This window comes from Centropristis striata, chromosome 4 (assembly GCF_030273125.1).
Source record: "Centropristis striata isolate RG_2023a ecotype Rhode Island chromosome 4, C.striata_1.0, whole genome shotgun sequence".
Taxonomy (NCBI): domain Eukaryota; kingdom Metazoa; phylum Chordata; class Actinopteri; order Perciformes; family Serranidae; genus Centropristis; species Centropristis striata.
In genome coordinates, this window is record NC_081520.1 from 1,421,142 (window position 1) to 1,441,469 (window position 20,328).

The 20,328-nt window shown below is 37.6% G+C and overlaps 1 protein-coding gene across 1 annotated transcript in view; it reads right to left on the reverse strand.

The window, feature by feature from the left end:
* The window catches only part of LOC131970615 (calsyntenin-2-like), a 444,672-nt gene that overhangs the window by 122,940 nt on the left and 301,404 nt on the right, over window positions 1–20,328 (reverse strand). Inside the window, exon 5 of the mRNA XM_059332049.1 lies at window positions 19,170–19,319. Coding sequence (XP_059188032.1) covers window positions 19,170–19,319 — 150 coding nt within the window. The remainder of the gene's footprint in view (window positions 1–19,169; window positions 19,320–20,328) is intronic.

The window sequence follows — 20,328 nt, forward strand, 5'->3', positions numbered from 1 at the left end:
CATTTTGAGTCTTTTTTTTTGGTCATTTGGTGTCTTTTTTTTTTGGTCATTTGGTGTTTTTTTTGTCATTTTATGTCTTTTTTTTATCATTTTGTGGTCATTTTGTTTCTTTTTTATGGTCATTTTGAGTATTTTTTTGGTCATTTGGTGTCCTTTTTTTGTGTCATTTTATGTATTTTTTTAAATCATTTTGTGGTCATTTTGTTTCTTTTTTGGGTAATTTTGTTTCTTTTTTTGGTCATTTTGTGTCTTTTTTGGGTCATTTTGTGCTTCATTATTCGTCCAAAATTTGTTGTATCAACTGAGTTTGTATGATCTGAACTGTGCACGTGAAATTCTGTTCAGTGAGACAACATGCATGTTAAATTGGGGGTCCCGACTCAAAAAAGGTTGAGAACTACTGGGTTAAGTGACAACACAGCCGTCCCATATATGTCTACGTGACTGCAGCACCCTCATCTTTAGAGTCTCTCCCTCCGGCAAAAACCTTTACCCAGATGTAAATACGCACCTTTTATGTTTTTTCCCTCCACCCTGCCGTTTTCTCTCTTCTATCCAGTCACTCCCTGCTGTTTATCTCTCTCACATCTCCCTCTCTCACTCCCTTTTACTCTCTTTGTCTTTGTAATCATGATCGCTCAGTGAAGCCTTGACACCACAGTGGCACTATAAAGGAAACTCCAATCTCAACAGGCAGAGAGACAAAGACAGAGGGAACGTAATCACTCTTACATGTGTGTGAGTGTGCATCTCTCTCTAGTGTCTATACCAGGGGTCTCAAACTGGCGGCCCGCGGGCCAATTGTGGCCCTTGTGACGATATTTTGTGGCCCCCACCTTGATATGAAAGTTTAATGTGAGTTTTATATGAATGGCACTTTACCGTGTTGTGTGTGGAAGGTCCCTTTAATTACTTTTTTTGGTAATTTTGTGTCTGTTTTTGGTAATTCTGTGTCTTTTTATGATCATTTTGTGTCTTTTTTTTATTATTTTGTGTCTTTTTTTTAAATAATTTTGTGTCATTTTTGGTAATTTTGTGTCTTTTTAAAATAATTTTGTCTTTTTTTGGTAATTCTGTGTCTTCTTATGATCATTTTGTGTCTTTTTTAATTATTTTGTGTCTTTTTAAAAAAATCATTTTGTGTCTTTTTTGGTAATTCTGTGTGTTTTTGGTCATTTTGTGTGTTTTTTTTAAATACTTTTGTGTCTTTTTTAGTAATTTTGTGTCTTTTTTGGTCATTTTGTTTATTTTTTAAGTAGTTTAGTTTTTTAAGTAATTTAGTTTTTTCTGTCATTTTGTGTCTTTTTGGGTCATTTTGTGTCTTTTTTCTGTCATTTTGTGTCTTTTTGGCCATTTTGTGTCTTTTTGGGTCATTTTGTGTCTTTTTTCTGTCATTTTGTGTCTTTTTGGCCATTTTGTGTCTTTTCTAAGTAATTTAGTTTTTTCTGTCATTTTGTGTCTTTTTTGGTCATTTTGATACTGCCTCCAGCGGCCCCCAGGTAATTTGAGTTTGAGACCCCTGGTCTATACACTTTGTCCGTTTCCTGTTTGTGAATGCATGTGTTTTGTGCATATGTCAACAAAGTGCATCCACAATTTGTTAGCCTCTTCCTCTTCTACACTTCACCCTGCAAACATGAGCGCACATTGTAAAAAAAACCCTGTTGTTTTTACGGTAAAAAACCGGCAGCTGTGGTTGCCAGAACTTTACCGTAATAAATACAGTGAAACTTTTTTTGATATTACGGTAAAAATATATTGGCACTGTTTATTTCACGTTTAAGATTGCCATTTTATTCAAATTTGTACTCTATCATCAAAAGAAACACTACTTTGCCATATAATTGACAAGAAAATACTTCATAAATGAAAATGCATAAATGAAAGATTTTACCTTTAAATATTACAGTATATTTTTGTTGGAGATATGGTGTTTAGTTCATTCAACAGTGAGAAAAAGTATTTTTTTACAAAAGATAAATGCAAAAATTACAGTGGTGGCTTGTATATATACATTTTACAGTATATTTAACAGCAGTGGTGGAATGTAACTAAGTACATTTACTCAATTACTGTACTTAAGTACAATTTTGAGGTACTTATACTTTACTTGAGTATTTCCATTTTATGTAACTTTATACTTCTACTTCACTACATTTTGAGGCAAATATTGTACTTTTTACTCCACTACATTTAGCTGACAGCTTTAGTTACTAGTTACTTTTTGGGTTAAGATTTAACATGAGAACATGATCAATTTAAAGTGATTAGACATTTGTTTTTTTAAAATGATAAAATTATCAGCTCTATCTTTACAGAATTAAAACGCTGTTTACATAAATGCATCAATTCAAATAATGCAATAATATATTTAGAATGTATTTAACAATCTGAGTGGGGTCATTCTGCATAACGAGTACTTTTACTTTTGATACTTTAAGTACATTTTGATCCTGATACTTTAGTACTTTTACTTCAGTAAGTTTTGAATGCAGGACTTTTACTTGTAGTGGAGTAATATCACAGTGTGGTATTAGTACTTTTACTTAAGTAAGGGATCTGAATACTTCTTGGAGTAATGTATTTAAAAAAAAAAACTGTAAAAAATACTGTTTTGGCTGATATATACATTTACAGTGTTTCATTGTTACTGAAACTGAATTAACTAATTTATCATTTTACGTCTTTTAATGTCATGGTTTAGCAGTTTTTCACCGTAAAATCTACAGACATTTTTTACAGTGCACGTTTCCTTTTTATCCTTTCTCATCTGACACAATAAGGTGAACCCATGCTGTCAGGCCCCTCTCTATCTTTTTACCCCTGCCGCTATTCATCCATCTCCTCCTGGAGGAGCACAGGGAGGGAGGGTTCACATGAGTTGATCCCCGTGACACTGTAACGCAATAATGGTGAAAAGTGGAGTAAGAGGAGAATCTAGTGACTTTGATTTACACCGGAGAAGAGTAGATTCCTACTTTAAACCAGCAGTAGATCAGAGGAGAAAGACTGGTGGATAGAATGAAAGAAACACGAACATAAGGTTGAACTGATAAGCCAGGTGGAAAGATTAGAGGAAAGAAAGGCAAAGGGGGAAAGTAAGAAATAATGAAGTCGACACGGCGAAGAACAAAGAATGGAGGACGGAGGGAAAACAGTGAACGTAATAAGGGAAAACAAGCTAATACCAGAGAGGGGATGAAAAGTGCTAAAGCAGCAGCCAGACAACCTCAGTGTGAGATTAGAGACGAGGCCAGAGAAGAGGAGGAGGCGAGAGGAAATGGGAAAGGGAAGTGCCGAGCCATATATTTTTCTTCTTCCTCCCTTTAATTCATCTTCTTCCTACTCTTATCAGAGATCAGGACCATTGGCTGCCACACACACACACACACACACACACACACACACACACACACACACTTGAATAGCATTCTGGAGAGTGGAGCAGAAAATGCAGCTCCATGACTCAAAGAGAGAAAATGCCTGAGAGCCTGTGTTGATTTCAGATTATCTACCTGAGGTCGGCTCTTAACTTTCCACCAACTTTACTGTCAACACACTCCGGCACCACCAGTCCCTACCCAAAGACTACAATACGTCATACCGCCTTAAATACACTGTGTCATACCAACTTAAATACACATTGTCATCTCACCTTAAAAACACTTAGCCATACCACCTTAAATATACACTGTCATACCACCTTAAAATACAAACTCTCACACCACCTTAAATACACTGTGTCATACCAACTTAAATACACACTGTCATCTCACCTTAAATTTCATACCACCTTGAACACACATTGTAATACCACCTTAGATATCATACCAGCTTGAATACACAGCCATACCGCCTTAAATACACACTGTCTTCCACCCTTAAATATACAGTCATACCAACTTAAATACACACTTATACCTTGAATACATACTCTCATACACTCTCACCACTGAGTCATACCACCTTAAATACACACCGTCATACCACCTTGAATACACACTGTCATACCACCTTAAATATAATTTCACCTTAAATACAGTCATAGTGCCTTAAATACACACTGTCATACCACATTAAATACACACTGTCATACCACCTTGAATACACACTGTAATACCACCTTAAATATAATTTCACCTTAAATACACACTTTCATACCACCTTAAATACACACTGTCATACCACCTTGAATACACACTGTCATACCACCTTAAATATAATTTCACCTTAAATACAGTCATAGTGCCTTAAATACACACTGTCATACCACCTTAAATACACACTTTCATACCACCTTAAATACACACTGTCATACCACCTTGAATACACACTGCCATACCACCTTAAATATAATTTCACCTTAAATACAGTCATAGTGCCTTAAATACACACTGTCATACCACCTTAAATATAATTTCACCTTAAATACAGTCATAGTGCCTTAAATACACACTGTCATACCACCTTAAATATAATTTCACCTTAAATACAGTCAAAGTGCCTTAAATACACACTTTGATACCACCTTAAATATAATTTCACCTTAAATACAGTCATAGTGCCTTAAATACAGACTGTCATACCACCTTAAATACACACTGTCATACCACCTTAAATATAATTTCACCTTAAATACAGTCATAGTGCCTTAATACACACTGTCATACCACCTTAAATATAATTTCACCTTAAATACAGTCATAGTGCCTTAAATACAAACTGTCATACCACCTTAAATACACACTGTCATACCACCTTAAATGTAATTTCACCTTAAATACAGTCATAGTGCCTTAAATACACACTGTCATACCACCTTAAATACACACTGTCATACCACCTTGAATACACACTGTCATACCACCTTAAATATAATTTCACCTTAAATACAGTCACAGTGCCTTAAATACACACTGTCATACCACCTTAAATACACACTTTCATACCACCTTAAATACACACTGTCATACCACCTTAAATACACACCAGTGCTTCAGGGAGATAGTCAGAGTTGGGTAAACAGAAAGTTTGCTGATCGCAGCCCGCCGGGATCAGAACCACTCTGCTGCTGGCTGAAGTCCAGCTGCTGCAGCTGCTAGCTGAAGGTCTGAACGTCTCCTCAGCTGCCTGAAGAAGTCTTCTAGCTCACAGAGGAACTGCAGGTTGCATTAGTCAGCTAATTCCTGTCTCATTTGTGATGTGATGAACAGTAAAAGATGATCAGATTCAGCCTCACAGTGCTATTTTTCCAGGCTTTGTATAACTCATACCCTGGTGAAACTCTGGCAGTGTTTAAATAGATACTAGTATCATATCCCTCTATGGTACGGTGTTGCCCTCAGGTCACATACCCATTTTTGGCCTGTCAAATTTCTACAATGAATGTTTTTCAGTGATGCAATACTTAAAAAATGAGGGAAGAGTATCAGGAACCAATAGCAATGCTTTAATTTGTCACATGACCTCCAGAAGGCCATATTGAAACCCTTTTTTGCTGACTTTTCCAAAGGAAACAGCTTTGTCATTTTGCGCCACAAAAAATCACTCAAAACGTAATTTCCTGGCCCTTTTCCATCTGGAAAAAATATATTCCTAGTGATAGGTGAGTAAACCTTCATTTCTGATAGTTTCATACATTTAGACTGTTCAAGACAATCATGTCAATGGGTCGTTGGTTCAATGGTTCAATGGTGCCTACAGGCAACATTCAGACAAGACACCGGTTAAAAAAGTTTCTTTTAAATTTAAAATGTTATGTATTGTACCCTGTTGAAGCTACTGAATCTTTTACACATGTTTATTAAATAAATTATGTTAAAATTAATTTTAAAAACATTTTTCACTTGTGCACCGTTATGTTACAATGTTGCCTACTGGCAACAAACCCCAAAAACTTCCAAATAAAGAAAAAAAGTAATTATAAAATTTCTTCAGATTTTGTTTATTTGGTCTATTTTAAAACAAAAAACACTCCAAATGTTTTTTTCCTAACTGGCATCATAATGCGTACCATAGAGGGATATGAGACTAGAAGAATAGGAATCCATAGGCAACATGTGCGTCAGGATATCGTGTCGGGGAGGGTTAGAAATGACAAAATAACGCTGCAAATGCTTGATGCTTCGGCCACAATCTGCTATTTTGAGCAATATGTTGATCATTCTGCAATGAAAAATTAGCTTTAGCTCAGTGGTAGCCTACAGAGTCAAACTGAAGGACACAAATTTCATCTTTATGCTTCTCTCAGAGTACATATCACTGCACAGGTAGCCCCAGTGGCGGTTCTACACAGGGGCCTCCAGGGGCCACTGCCCCTGTGAAGAAGCCCTTGGCCCCTGTTGTGGCCCCTGTGTCAAATTAATAATAAAATGATCAATTGATAACGATGCACAACGGAACAATTCTTACCTATTTTCTGTTCAAACAATATCTTATTGTACACAAAATGAACCCAGAATGTTACATTGTATAATAGTTTATTGTGCAATAAAAGCTTTCAAAATAAAAGAAAGTGATTGTGCACAAAAATGACAAATGTCATTGTCGTACAAAAGTAATTGTTATTGTTGGTAAGTCTCATTGTTTCAATCAATGTATTTGTATCTTTCCAAATATATTTAAATGACATTTTTAAATAAGCTAAAATAAAGGGTTTGAATGCTTAAATATCATCTTTGGCGTTTTTTTATGTGCCCCTCTGATTAAAAACTGGCCCCTCCTTGGCCCCCACAGTAAAACTGGACAAGAACCGCCACTGGGTAGCCCACAATTTTGGTTAATTTCCTTTAATTGGGTCGGATTCTGGTCGGGTCAGTGCAATCGAATCGCACCGGGGTCCGTTTGGAAACGGAGCAGTTGTTTTGGTGCACACCAGAGTACGATTGGAGCGTTTACAAGCAAAACAAAACAAGGATTTAACCACCAGAGTTTGATTAAAATTGGGTTGTGAAAGCACCCTAAAAGTGCTCTGGCTTCAGTTTCTCCCTTTCTTTGTAAATTAGCACCATTAACACTTCCACCTGTGCTGATCAGTCACTCTCTACACCTGTGACAGCCTTTTCTTTGCACTGGACGTTTGGTTTAAACTAAAAGAAGGCAGCGAGCGATAGCTGTTCAGTTAAACAGCCCGTGTGTGTGTGAGAGTAAATCACAACATCCATCTCTCTCCACGTCTCTGCATCTTAATCCTCACTTCAAAGTGGTTACAGACAGACAGGCCTTTATTAAGACTGAGCCTTGCTTTTATTTCCAGGGGGAAGCATCTTTAAACTTGCAGTGACTCTTAAGACGTAATCTCCCTTTAAATAATGTATTATGATGTCATTATTACAGATGTCAGCAATGTCCTGGTTTATTTTCTTTCCAGTGAGAAACATAGGATTAGCTAACAATACGGGGATTCATTTCACATGTCAACATGTTTATATTTGAGGCAGGTTTATTGATAAACATTGGTTCAACCAGTGTTTTAACAAATCATCTCTCCTAACGAGTAGTATTGACATGTGGTGCATGCATTTTTAATAACCAGTCACATCTCCTACACTGCAGGCTCCACAGATATTAATGTTTTATTCAGCTTTTCCTACTCAATAAACTTCCCTTTGTTTATATAGACAAATAGAGACAGTATAGTATCATCCTGTACAGCCTCAGTGTCATTTTTACTTAAACATATTATACTGTATATTATAATCATTGAACTATCCCAGTAATATTGTTTAGATGCCATGAAACGCTGCTGTTGTCAAAGGTAAGTATCCAACACTTTTTTTTCAAAAAAAAAAAGAGATAACAATGATGTCTTCTTAGAAAAAAAGAGAAAAACATAAACATAAACACCTGTCATATTGCTCCAATTATTCCCCGATAGTTTAGAAAAACCTGCGCTGGAGTCTGACGATATCCATGGGGTCAGTTTTAATTTGGGGCTGTTTCAAGGTAAACCAGCCACACACACACACACACACACACACACACACACACACACACACACACACACACACACACAAGGCTCAGAGCCATACTCGACACACAAAGGATGGATATGAATATGCAGATTTATTTTTTCATCAGTGTGGCAATCTGTCACTCAAGGCTTGTGCTAAGCTGTCTGTGTCTGTGTCGACGGGTTTGTACATACTTTGTGGAGAAGCAGTGTGTGTGTGTGTGCGTGTGTGCGCGTGTGTGTGTGTGTGTGTGAGAGAGAGAGAGAGCCTTGACTGTAGAGGAAGCCAGCTCCACATTCACACCAAATAAGAACTTCTTTTGAGTTGCAAACTGAAGAACTTTACATGCTGAGGGATAATTGCAAGTCCATGAGTGTGTGTGTGTGTGTGTGTGTGTGTGCGTGTGTGTGTGTGTGTGTGTGTGTGTGTGAGAGAGAGAGTTAGTGTGTGTGACTACACCACCTGTTTTAGAAGACTCACATGACAGGAGTGTTCTGGCTCTTAGTTTATAGGTGAGGAGAGAATGTATTATTAGCTTTAATTGGACAATGAGCACATTAGATTTTCTGACATTTCTCACTTCCTCGCAGTAACAATAATGAAGAAAATATTCCTTTTTTAGATTTGTGTTTTGTATTATCATTTAATAAAAGCTGAATGCCAACTGAATGTACTGAATGTTTTTTTTAAACAACAAAAGTAGCATTTTTATCATAAATTGAGTGTGAATGAGCGAGTTTATGTATGTGTGGTGTTTTTTAGAGGATGCAGAGCAAATTTAGTTGTACCATAACAATAAAGTTTTCTGATTCTGATCCTGGCAGACCGTACATGTTTACATTCTGCCATGCATCATCTGTTCATACATCTGCTGCTGTTGATGTTGCTGCTATGTAAAGTAACTGTATCAGACATCAGACACTTAATGCGTTTAAATGCACAGTTTAATCGAGCTATGCTTAAAATTCAACCTCTGTCCTTGTTCCAGTTTACATGCAACTGAGAAAATCAAATAACTGACAGGAACGTGTCCTCTTCCTCAACACTGGGTGGTGATATGTGTCGTTTCAGCGGGTTATATGGCGCCCTTTCCTGTTGACCTCTTACTTCATAATGAACAAGTGGAGAAAGGCGGGAAACCGGACTTACATGTTTACATACACTTTAGTTGTCCAGTTATAGTCGGATTAAGGCAATAATTAATTTGTTTCACAGTCATTTCGAATAAAATCACCACCACCAGTGTAGGTATAATAGATTTATCCATATTTTACAATCTACATGTGAAATTTCCTGTAAGTACATGGAGATTTACATGCCTAATTACAATACGAAAGTAACTGATGAGAGAAAGCAGTAAGAACGCTTGGGCGACGCTCAGTGCGTTTACATGCACAGTTTAATGGAGCTATGCTTAAAAATCAATATTGGCGTCTAATAGGACTTCTGTCCTTGTTCCAGTTTACATGCAACTAAGAAAATTGAATAATTGAGGGGAACGTGTCCTCTTCCTCAACACTGGGTGGCGATATGCGTCATTTTAGTGGGTTAATACAGCCCCCTTTCCGGTTGACCACAGTTTGACACTTTTTGGCGTCGATACTGACCAGCGACCAGCTAATGTGCGACCGGCTAATGCAACCGGCTAATGTGCGACTGGCTAATGCGACCAGCTAATGCTACCAGCTAATGTGCGACCAGCTAATGTGCGACCGGCTAATGTGCGACCGGCTAATGCAACCAGCTAATGTGCGACCGGCTAATGCGACCAACTAATGTGCGACCGGCTAATGCAACCGGCTAATGTGCGACCGGCTAATGCCTCCCCACGTAACGTGAAGATAATGACAATAAAGACTCCCTGCACCTTGTTTGTTTGATCCTTTAGCTTCTTTAAACTTTGGCTTTGAGCAGCAGTGTAAAGTATCTACGTTTACTCAAGTACTACACTTAAGTACAATTTTGAGGTACTTGTACTTTACTTGAGTAATGTAACTTAATATTTTTTACTTCACTACATTTTGAAGGAAATATTGTACTTCTACTCCACTACATTATCTGACAGCTTTAGTTATTTTTCAGGTCGAAACAGTGTAAAATTATCCATACCTTGACATCATTAATAAATGCATCAATAATAATCCAATAATATATTTAGAATATATAAAACAATCAAAGTGGGTTCATTCTGCATAACAAGTACTTTTACTTTTGATACTTGCTGATACTTCTGTACTTTTACTTCAGTAAGTTTTGAATGCAGGACTTTAACTTGTAGTGGAGTCATTTCACAGTGTGTATTAGTACTTTTACTGCAGTAAAGGATCTGAAAACTTCTTCCACCACTGGCTTTGAGGCTCTGAACTTTCCTTCCTGTAGCTTCGTTCTTCTGTGGTCCTGCTCGGGCTTTTCTTTGGATATGCTTTCATACGAGCCCTCAAGTTTGCACAGAAATGTCAGCCCAAATGCTTCTGAAGTGTAAAAACCTCACTGTCCTTCCACTGACTGCCTCCATCGCAGCTGTCTGCCATGTTTGTAATCACAGCGCCTGAATGACTTCACAGAATTGAAAAATTGTCACTCCAGAGTGACGTGACAGTGACTGTTTGGACTGGAAAACATCAGACCTGTATCTGACAGAAAGTGTCTGTAGGCTTATATGAAAGAGGCCCAGGTCCGATTCCATGTGATTTGCGCTGTTCACACACTGAAAAAGTCAGATTTGGGCCACTTTTTACTGCAGTCAGTTTGCAGGTAATATATTCATGTCTATTGTGGCCCTGAGAGCTCACAACTCTGCAACTTTATAAAACACATGCACGTTGAGAAAACATCTTCATCAGAAAAGAAAAAGAAAAAAGCAATACAAAGACCACAACACCAGAGGATGCACATGTCTGGACACACGTGATATTAACATGTTATTTCAAGATAATGGTTTCACATTATAATGTGAAATTATCACATTATTTCATGATAATGATATTTTCATGTTATAACGTAATATATAGCGTTAGCCAGCTAGTGTTAGCCCGCTAGCTCGTATCAATCACATCGCATTTAAACAAATCAAATAAATGAACGATACACGTTTTAGTTGGTCTCTCTCAACGGAACCCAGTTGGTCTTGGTCTTGCTAGCACGCTAACATGAGCACGATATGATCGGCCACTGACGTTAGCACGATATGATCGGCCACTAACGTTAACACGATATGATCGGCCACTAACGTTAGCACGATATGATCGGCCACTAACGTTAGCACGATATGATCTGCCGCTAACGTTAGCACGATATGATCGGCCACTAACGTTAGCACGATATGTTCGGCCACTAACATTAGCATGCTACAATCGTTAAAATCATTATCTTTAAATAACGTGATAATATCACAAGTGTGACCAGACATGTGCATCCCTTTTAAGTGGTTCATTTGCAGCTCTTTTTCTTAATATGTTGTGTTGTGGTCTTTGCATCGTGTTTTCTCTGTTTTGTTGATTTACATGTGTTTTCTTAAGTTGCAGCGCTGTGGTCTCTCGGGGCCTCCGTACGTGTCCCTCTCGGTATAACTTGTGATCACTTTTATGATCCATTAATCATTAGTGCCACTATCATCTTTCATTATGTCCAATATTTAGTTTGTTTCTGACCGAAAACCTGCAGAACTAATGCATGATTTAAACATTGCTCTACCAAAAAGTAAAAGAGAAAACAGAACGATGAAGCTTTCATCTTCCAGTTTGTTTGGTGTCAGCCTGCAGGCTGTCAGACTGACCATCAAAGCTTTCTGTCAAACTGTCCATTGTTGTGTTAGAAACAAACTGATAACCATCTCATCAAATAAAGAGAAGAGGCTTTACAGCAGACTGCTGATTCTCTCTCTTATCTTTCCTTCTGTCCACTCCTTCCATTATTAGTTTCTGTGTGGAGAGCAGGGAGGAGGGAGATGGAGGGAGCAGATAGGAGGTGGCTGCAAATAGTTTGAAGAGTTTAAAATGATTTTGGCCTAAAGGATAATTTAAAAAAAAGCATGTGTATATTCTTCTCTCAGACAAACGATACTTCGGAAAACAGCATCTGATTTTAGTGTGTTACATGCATCTAAATAATAACTGTGAACATTTCCACCATTAAGTTATCATTTCATGATGTACATAGCATGATTCAATCATTAAAGACTCCTTCTAGACATCTTTCAAGGGGTAGCCTATATAAAATACCTTCATTTGAATAATAGGCTAATGTGACTGATATAGTTTCACACCCCAAAGGTCAAATTATCTTGTTAAAATCCTTTTCCCTCATTAAAATCCAGAATCAAGAAATATGCAAATATATCCCAAAAGTTTGAAACTTAAATATTCAAGTGTAGGAACAATATGAAAGAAATCAATAGACTTGGCAGGTAGTGATGCGACGGTCAGGGCTTCTTTGGTTTAGCCCCGCAGACAGCGGTGTGTGTGTGTGTGTTCTTGTACTTCCTACATAGTGGGGACCAGAACACATTTTTAACCAATAGAGTGAGGACATTTTTGCAAAGTGAGGACATTTCGGCCGGTCCTCACTTCTTTAAAGGCTTTTTTGAGATTTCAGACTTTGTTTTAAGGGTTAAAGGTTACATGATAATGATAATTAACTGAAACTGTATTGTGTGGTTACAAAACTAACTACAATTATAGTGAAAATGTCCTTCATTTTCATCTTTGTCAACTTTTTTCATACGTATTGAAATCGGTAAGACAAAGGAAATAAAGGCAAAATTTACTGTGACCTCTTTTAATCTCCCACCCAACAAATACCCCATTACAAACTAACACTAAAACGAGTAAAAACCAAACTAAAACTAAAGCATTTCAAAAACTAAAAACTAAATTAAAACTAACTGAATTTGAAAACAAAAATTCACAACAAAATTAAAACTCAAACTAATGAAAAATCCCAAACTATTATAACCTTGCAAGGGGATTCACTGTTCCAATGAAGGTCCTCATAAAGATAGAAGTACAAGAATGTGTGTGTGTGTGTGTGTGTCGATGCAGGTGAACGGGCTCTACCCGTCAGTAAAAAGAGTTTCCACGAGCCAAGTGAGGACATGTGATTGGTCACGAGAGAGACACAGCTGAGCCCTGCTGTCCACAGCCAGAGACCAGAGCTAATTTGAACAGACAGATTACTGGATTTTACCGGAAGAAAGCACATCTTTTGTGTGTGTGTGTGTGTGTGTGTGTGTGTGTGTGTGTGTGACATTCCCACAGTAGCCTGTCTTTAATACAACATCCACCAGCCCTATTAAATATCCCCTGATCTGTGGCCATGGCATTTACTTCCCTCTCCATCCGTCCCTTCATCCCTGCTGCCAAACAACGCTCATAGGGACGACTGCCCTTTCATCAAGGGAGAGTGTATCCGCGCTCGTGTGTGTTAGTGTGTATCTTCTCTCCATAATCGTGTGCTGAAAAAACCTAATTTGAAAAATGCACTCAGGAAAAAAATACTGCAAACAGGCTTCAAAGACAGGATTATCGCTGAGAGCCTAGAGAGGGAGTTAATGTCACTCTGCACACCCACGACAGCGCGGCGAGCTCTGTAGGTCTGTGTGCTGCGTGCAGATATTAAACAGACTCCCACAGCAGCTGCATGTGTAGAATATGTTCACATCAGAAGTTTGAGTGTTTTTTGATGTGAGGAAATTTAGGATTAAAGTGTGTAAGTGTGCAAACTTGTGTGTAGTCTAGGCTTGAATGGTGCAGCCTGTTTGTAGCTTGGCCCCGTGGCATCAGGACCATAAAGAGACTCCACGCCACACGCTGTGCAGCAAGTGCTGCAACAGGCACTTTGTACTACTTACATATACTCATGACAATGAGAACAAAGGGGGAAAGTTTTGCACTTTTTTCTTTCATTGTTTCTTTTTTTGCTGTGTGATTTGGCAACCTGGTCTCACAGAAATCCGTGGAATAGCCACGGAATCGCTCAAATTTCCGTGAAACTGACACAGATTTCACTACAATGCAAGTTAATGACAGTCATATCCCGTGGCTATTCCAACATACAAAGTGATTATGTACATTCACTGAGTGAATATTTAGAAAATAAAACATATATTTCTTGCTAGAAATGTGATCAAAATCCATTTTTATGCAGAAACTAAGTCAAAATATTGATTTTTCACTAAAAATGAGAGAACTGTCCACCATGTTTTTTGTTCTGACCGCCGGGACCTTGAAAGTCACGTGACTTGGAACAAACCAATAGGAACAAATATCCATGGAATAGCCACGGGATATGACTGTCATTAACTTGCATTGTAGCGAAATCCGTGTCAGTTTCACGGAAATTTGAGCGATTCCGTGTCTATTCCAAGGATTTTGAGTTAAGCGAAATCCGTGGCTATTTCACAGATTTCTGTGAGACCAGGTTGGATTTGGTGACCTTAATTCCTCTGAATCTTGATGGACTCCATGAGGACAAAGGCCTCCTCGTCCCAAGGTTATTATAGTTAACGAAAACTAACGAAATAACGAAAACTAGAATTGAAAAAACATTTTCCTTAAATGAAATAAAAATAAAAACTAGAGTTTTTAAAAAAACGATAACTAACTGAAACTGTATTTTGTGGTTACAAAACTAACTAAAACTAACTAAAATTATAGTGAAAATGTCCTTAGTTTTTGTTTTTGTCAACTTTTTTCATTCATAATTCAGTGTTTCTATTTGAACATGCAACACATGGTGAATATGTTTACTGAGACTGGGATGTTTACACTAGAACCAAAATACAAAACACCCAGAACTGTAAGAGTTAATAACCTTATTGGGGCTGAGATGATAAACCAAAGGAAATAAAGGAAACATTTATTATGACCTCTTTGAATCTGGCACCCAACACATAGCCCATGACAAAAAAACTAAAACTAACACTAAAACTAATAAAAACTAAACTAAAACTAAGCATTTTCAAAAACTAAAAACTAAACTAAAACTAGAAAACTCACTCTAATAACGAACTAAAACTAACTGAATTTGAAAAAAAAGTCTATTTTGCCAATTTTTGAATCCTTTTCATGTCGTCTTTTTTGGTCATTTTTTGTGTTCTGTGTTTTTTTTGGTCATTCTGTCTTCTCATTTTGTGTCTTTTTTTGCTTTGTTTCCTAGTCTGCAAGTTTTTGGCGCTTTTGGAGACTCCAGAGGGTCAATGTGATAGTTTTATATAGATAAAATCTGTTAAACAAATGGTATCAACCCAAAAAATGCTGCAATGACTTATGAGACATAATTCAGACATCACATACTTCCATCATAATGTCCCAAACCCTTTCACACTCTAAACTTTCAATATCTGAAGAGACAACTGAGCAAACCACATGATTATTAGAGATTTATGACTAGAACTTGACACACAGTCTCATCTCAACTTAATCTTCAGGTTCCAGCTTTCAGAAGTCGTACGCCACTTCTATGTGGTATCTACTGTTGACCTGCTATCTCCCCCTAAAGACCCCCTACCCCCACCACCAAAAAGACAAAAATAGTGTGTCATGGAGTGGAAGAAGTTGAATTAGTCCCCAGTCTGGTAGAGCTGTTTCTGCTCCCTTCTTGAGAAATTATTCAGGCTTCACAGTGCTAATGTTCTGATTTTCGAGACGTTGCTTGAATCATTTATTCTCTTAATGCAAAATGAATTGATTTGACTTTTTCTGTCTTGTTTTAAGATCCTGACCTTGTGGTTGAACATTTCTGCTCAGATCACAAAAAAAAAGTCCGGTAACACTTTACAATAACCAACTAAATGATGTTTATAGATGGTTTATAGACCAATTATTAACCATTTACAAAATGCTATATACATATTTAATCTTTAAATGTTTTAAACCAATTTCTTAAAGGTATATGACTCATTTAAAAAAATCATTAACATATTTAATATGGTGTTAAAAAATTTAAAAATGAGTGCAACTAAAACTATAAAAAAAAACTATTAATTATAATTTAATTGTTTGTTAATGGTAAAGTAACTATAAACTTACTTTAATAAACCATCTATTTGCCATTTATGAATGATGAAGTTAGTTAAACAATAACTAACTACATAATAAAGTATGTATTTACCATTCTAAATGGCCTATATATGGTTTATAAATTATGATTAAACATTAATAAACTGTCAGTTTACCATTTATAAATGATGGTTATTGTAAAGTGTTACCAAAAGTCCAAAACCGCAGGCATGTGTTGCATACATGGGCAAAATAAAAAATATATACAGTACTGTGCAAAAGCCTGTTTTGATAACGGATGCTTTTACTTTGAAAGGACGAAAAGAGGCTTCCTGTCGATCGTAAAACTAACTCAAGTGAGATTAAACTGTAAAGAAAACGTCAAGGAGTTCAATGTTTTATGTTTTAGCCCCTGAAGAGACATGAGGTTAGTTTTAAACAGTAATTTGTGTTTGAATAAGTTTTGGATCAAATTAAACTCAGTGATTCATTCTAGCAAGGTTTGATACAGTAAGCTAGTTTTGCTCAAATTAATACTCTTGTATTTCTGTGTGTTTTATAATTGTTAATGCAGCTTTCAAAATGACCCAAAAAAGACCAAAAATGACCAAAACACACACACACACAAATTACCAAAAAAAAGATATAAAATGACTTAAAAAATGACACAAATGACCAAAAAAAGGCACAAAATTATCATAAAACCAAGCAGTTTTCAAACTGTAGCTTTATCCAACTTAATTAACCGTCAACTTTCCTGGTTAATGGTAGAGTACAGGTTGCCGTGCAATACAACAACATTTTTTAGAAACATGTGTTGCTGCTTGTTTTGAGAAAAACCAGATTGTGAGACTGAATATGAGCCAAAGAAGTGAACAGTTTTCTGCAGGGTTCAGTGGCTCCCACTGAGCCGCTGCCAGGGTGCTCATTTACCGCTGTTTATCAGCCGTCCACTAACATGCCCTCCCATGGGACCACGAGTGGCCGGTCGCCAAAGAAATCCAGCACATGAATCACCTTGTTAATGACAGAAGAACACGGGTTGCACATGGTTACATGTGACGCTGCGCCCGGCGTGAGTTCCTCTTTCATCCCACGAGCCGCCGCCCTCTCTGACAACTGTAAATTGCATGTGCAGTTATCCCGAGCGCTGTTTGTGCTGTTTGTGCTGTTGGTGCACAGACACTTGTCTTTGCATTACTCTGGGCCTTGTTAAGGCTGCCATGACTGCTTTCTGATGTGCTAAGAGGCGTGTTGGCTGTGTCACGGTGCTCTTAGTAAAGTGCTGTTGATCACACCAGCTAAACTTGACAGGCCAATTCCTCAGGGAGAGACGCAGAGAGAGAGAGAGAGGGAAGGCAAAAGATGTGAAAAAGAGAGCAATAAATATAGGAAGAAAAATTAGAGCAGGAGGAGAAAGTATTATTATAAGAAAAATGAGAGTACAGCATGTAGAGGTAAGCACACACACTGAAGTAATGACATGCAAATAATCACATCTGTGTTTCTGTAAATAGAACGAGAACACACACGCTTCATGCTCCATGCTGTACATGACAGCCAGGCACACATATTGAACAAACTTAAGTAATCACACGCAAATAAGTGCATCTGCGTCAGTGCGTGTATAAATAGAGTTCAGTCAGACCGAGGGAGGGCGTCTGGAAGAAACCTGCCAACTCCAGCATTTATAACGTTAACGGTCAGTTAATCTAATCACTGCATGCATACATGGGCAAAATAAAAAATATATATACAGTACTGCCCAAAATTTTGCATTGAAATGAATGGGACGGCCGACAAAAAATGAGCGAAAAAGAACAATAATTGGAGATTTTCAAACGTCTACTTCTCCGGCATAATTTCACCTAGAGACTCCATTTAAACTTTAAACAGTAGACACAAGTCTTGTGTATCGGTGTATTAATCCACGTTTCGATAGGTCATATAGTTTTTTATCAATCCCTGTTCACTGACCATGATCATTTTTGGAGAAATTCTGAGATTATAATGGGTGTGTATTGCACGGAATGTTCGTGTCACAGTGTGTGACATCATCGCCAGAGTGTAGAGGGAGAGGTAAAACTGTCAAAAAATAAATTTGAAAACTGCGCTCCAGGCCGCAGATTCCACTCTACAGAAATAATTTATACATAGAAACGTAGGAAAATTAGTCTTCTCACTCACAATCCTCTGGTAAAGCTGTCAGAGTTATAGTTTGGGCGTAGGACGCACAGATGATCCACCAACACCACCAACAGCCTCATTGGCTCCCATATTAAAAACGCAGGGAGATTTGGAAAAAAGGAAGATGGAACAGTTTTTTTAGATCGCTTTAACAAAGCTATTTTTTTATTTTTCTTTAAAAAAATCATATGTAGACGTTCAGGAAGAACTCGGGACGCTCAAAGTGAAGTCCGATCAATGATAGGTATTATGGTTTTGCCAAAAATGCTTTCTGTTCGAGGCCAGAAATTCCAGTCTGTCCACCTCTGCTGTCACTCTTTCGGAACATTAACAGCTGCAGTTAATTCTGTTGATTGCTTTGATCTTTGATGTGATTACAGTTACAGATACACACACATGCACTAAAGTGCGCACACTCCTCACACATGCATAAACATGCTTCATACACGCACACACAGGTAACTATGTGATTTTAATTACACACACGCACACACACACACACACACACACACACACACACACACACACACACACATTTTGAGGTTAAAGGGCATAGTTTGAAATCTCTGAAGAATCTCATCATAGTGTACACACACCGGCAGTAGCCCCTGTGGCCCTTTCAAAATTTCCCCAGAGGAAATTTTCTAGTTGTTAATGCAACTTTCAAAATGACCCAAAAATGACCAAAACACACACAGAAATTACCAAAAAAATATATAAAATGACTTAAAAAATGACACAAATTACCAAAAAAAGACTTAAAATGACCAAAAAAAGGCACAAAAGTATCATAAAACCAAGCAGTTTTCAAACTGTAGCTTTGTAGAACTTAATTCTCAGCTCATTGGCTGATTGACGAACGGCCGCGAACTGAACGCTCGGTCGTGTTTCAGTTCAGTGATACTGATATGATGTCAGAGATAAAGTCCACGTGATCCACTAAATTCTTAACGACCATTAATCCATCATCGATTAATTATTGGCATCCCTCATCAGACCTGCCTGGAGACATATCAGAGTTATGAGGACTCACCCTGCCAGCCAGGCTTGCAGACGGGCTTGACGTCGATGCGGACCGGGACGCTGTGCAGCGCCCTCTTCTGGCCGCAGTCCCACGCCGTCACCTGGATCTCATACTGCTGCTGCCGGTCGTAGCTCAGCTTCTCCGTGTTCCGGATGTTTCCTTGTGGCGGGAAAAGGAGGATCAGGGTCAGATTTAAGCCAAACAAATAGATTTTTTCATTGTAACGTGCTGTATTCAGTTCACCCAACTGTATAACTTTCCAGCAGTTGAAAGTATTGTTCCATTTATATAACTACAAGTGATGTATGTTTTAATCATGTTAGGTGTGTTTTATTAGAATTCCCTAATCATAGATTTCCGCAGGGTATAGCCCCAACTTCAGCCAGTGAATACCTGTGGGCTGGACATGGAGGTGGTGCCAAGTTATAAGCATCTAGGTGTGATTTTGATTGATTTGATTGATTAATTTGATTAATCTTGCAACTGTATGCATGAAGTGGGCGGGGTTTGTTAGACGTGCAGTTAATACTTTGATTTTATTCCACTTCATTAAATTAAGGACTGGTACGCCTTGTCGGTTAGTTGCGTGTTAAATGTTCGCATTTCTAATGTTCGAACAACTTAATGTTACATTAATAACTGAAAACTTACATTTAGTAATTCTGTGTTTTGTGTTTATATTTAAGGTTTACAACCTAACTAGGGGTCTGAATAACTTTTTGTCCATCGAGCGAACCTCTGATTAAAGTGTCGGTAGGCTGGTGTGTGGATATTTGTTGTGCATGTTTATGCAATAAACGTGAAATGAAAAAGAGGGACCCGAGTTTTATCCACCATACTTTTCCTGATATCCCTTCCAGAGGGAAGTTTACTCAGCTATAATAATAATTTGGTGAAAATCTGGACACCAACTAACAGCCTGCAAATCTGGTGCACCGGCTGTCCCGCTGATTATTTTTAATTTATAATGAAAATTAATTGATTTACACTTGAACTCTTTTTTTGTACTCTAAATATAGATAAGGTGCCAGACTGAAGAGTTCATGCAAAATCAGATATCTCAGTTTTAACTTATTTTCCTAAATCATGTTTGGGTTTTTTGCACAGACTTCTGTAGGGTTGCTTCAAAAAGATATGTCAAATTTTACAATTTTCTTAAACCATGTAA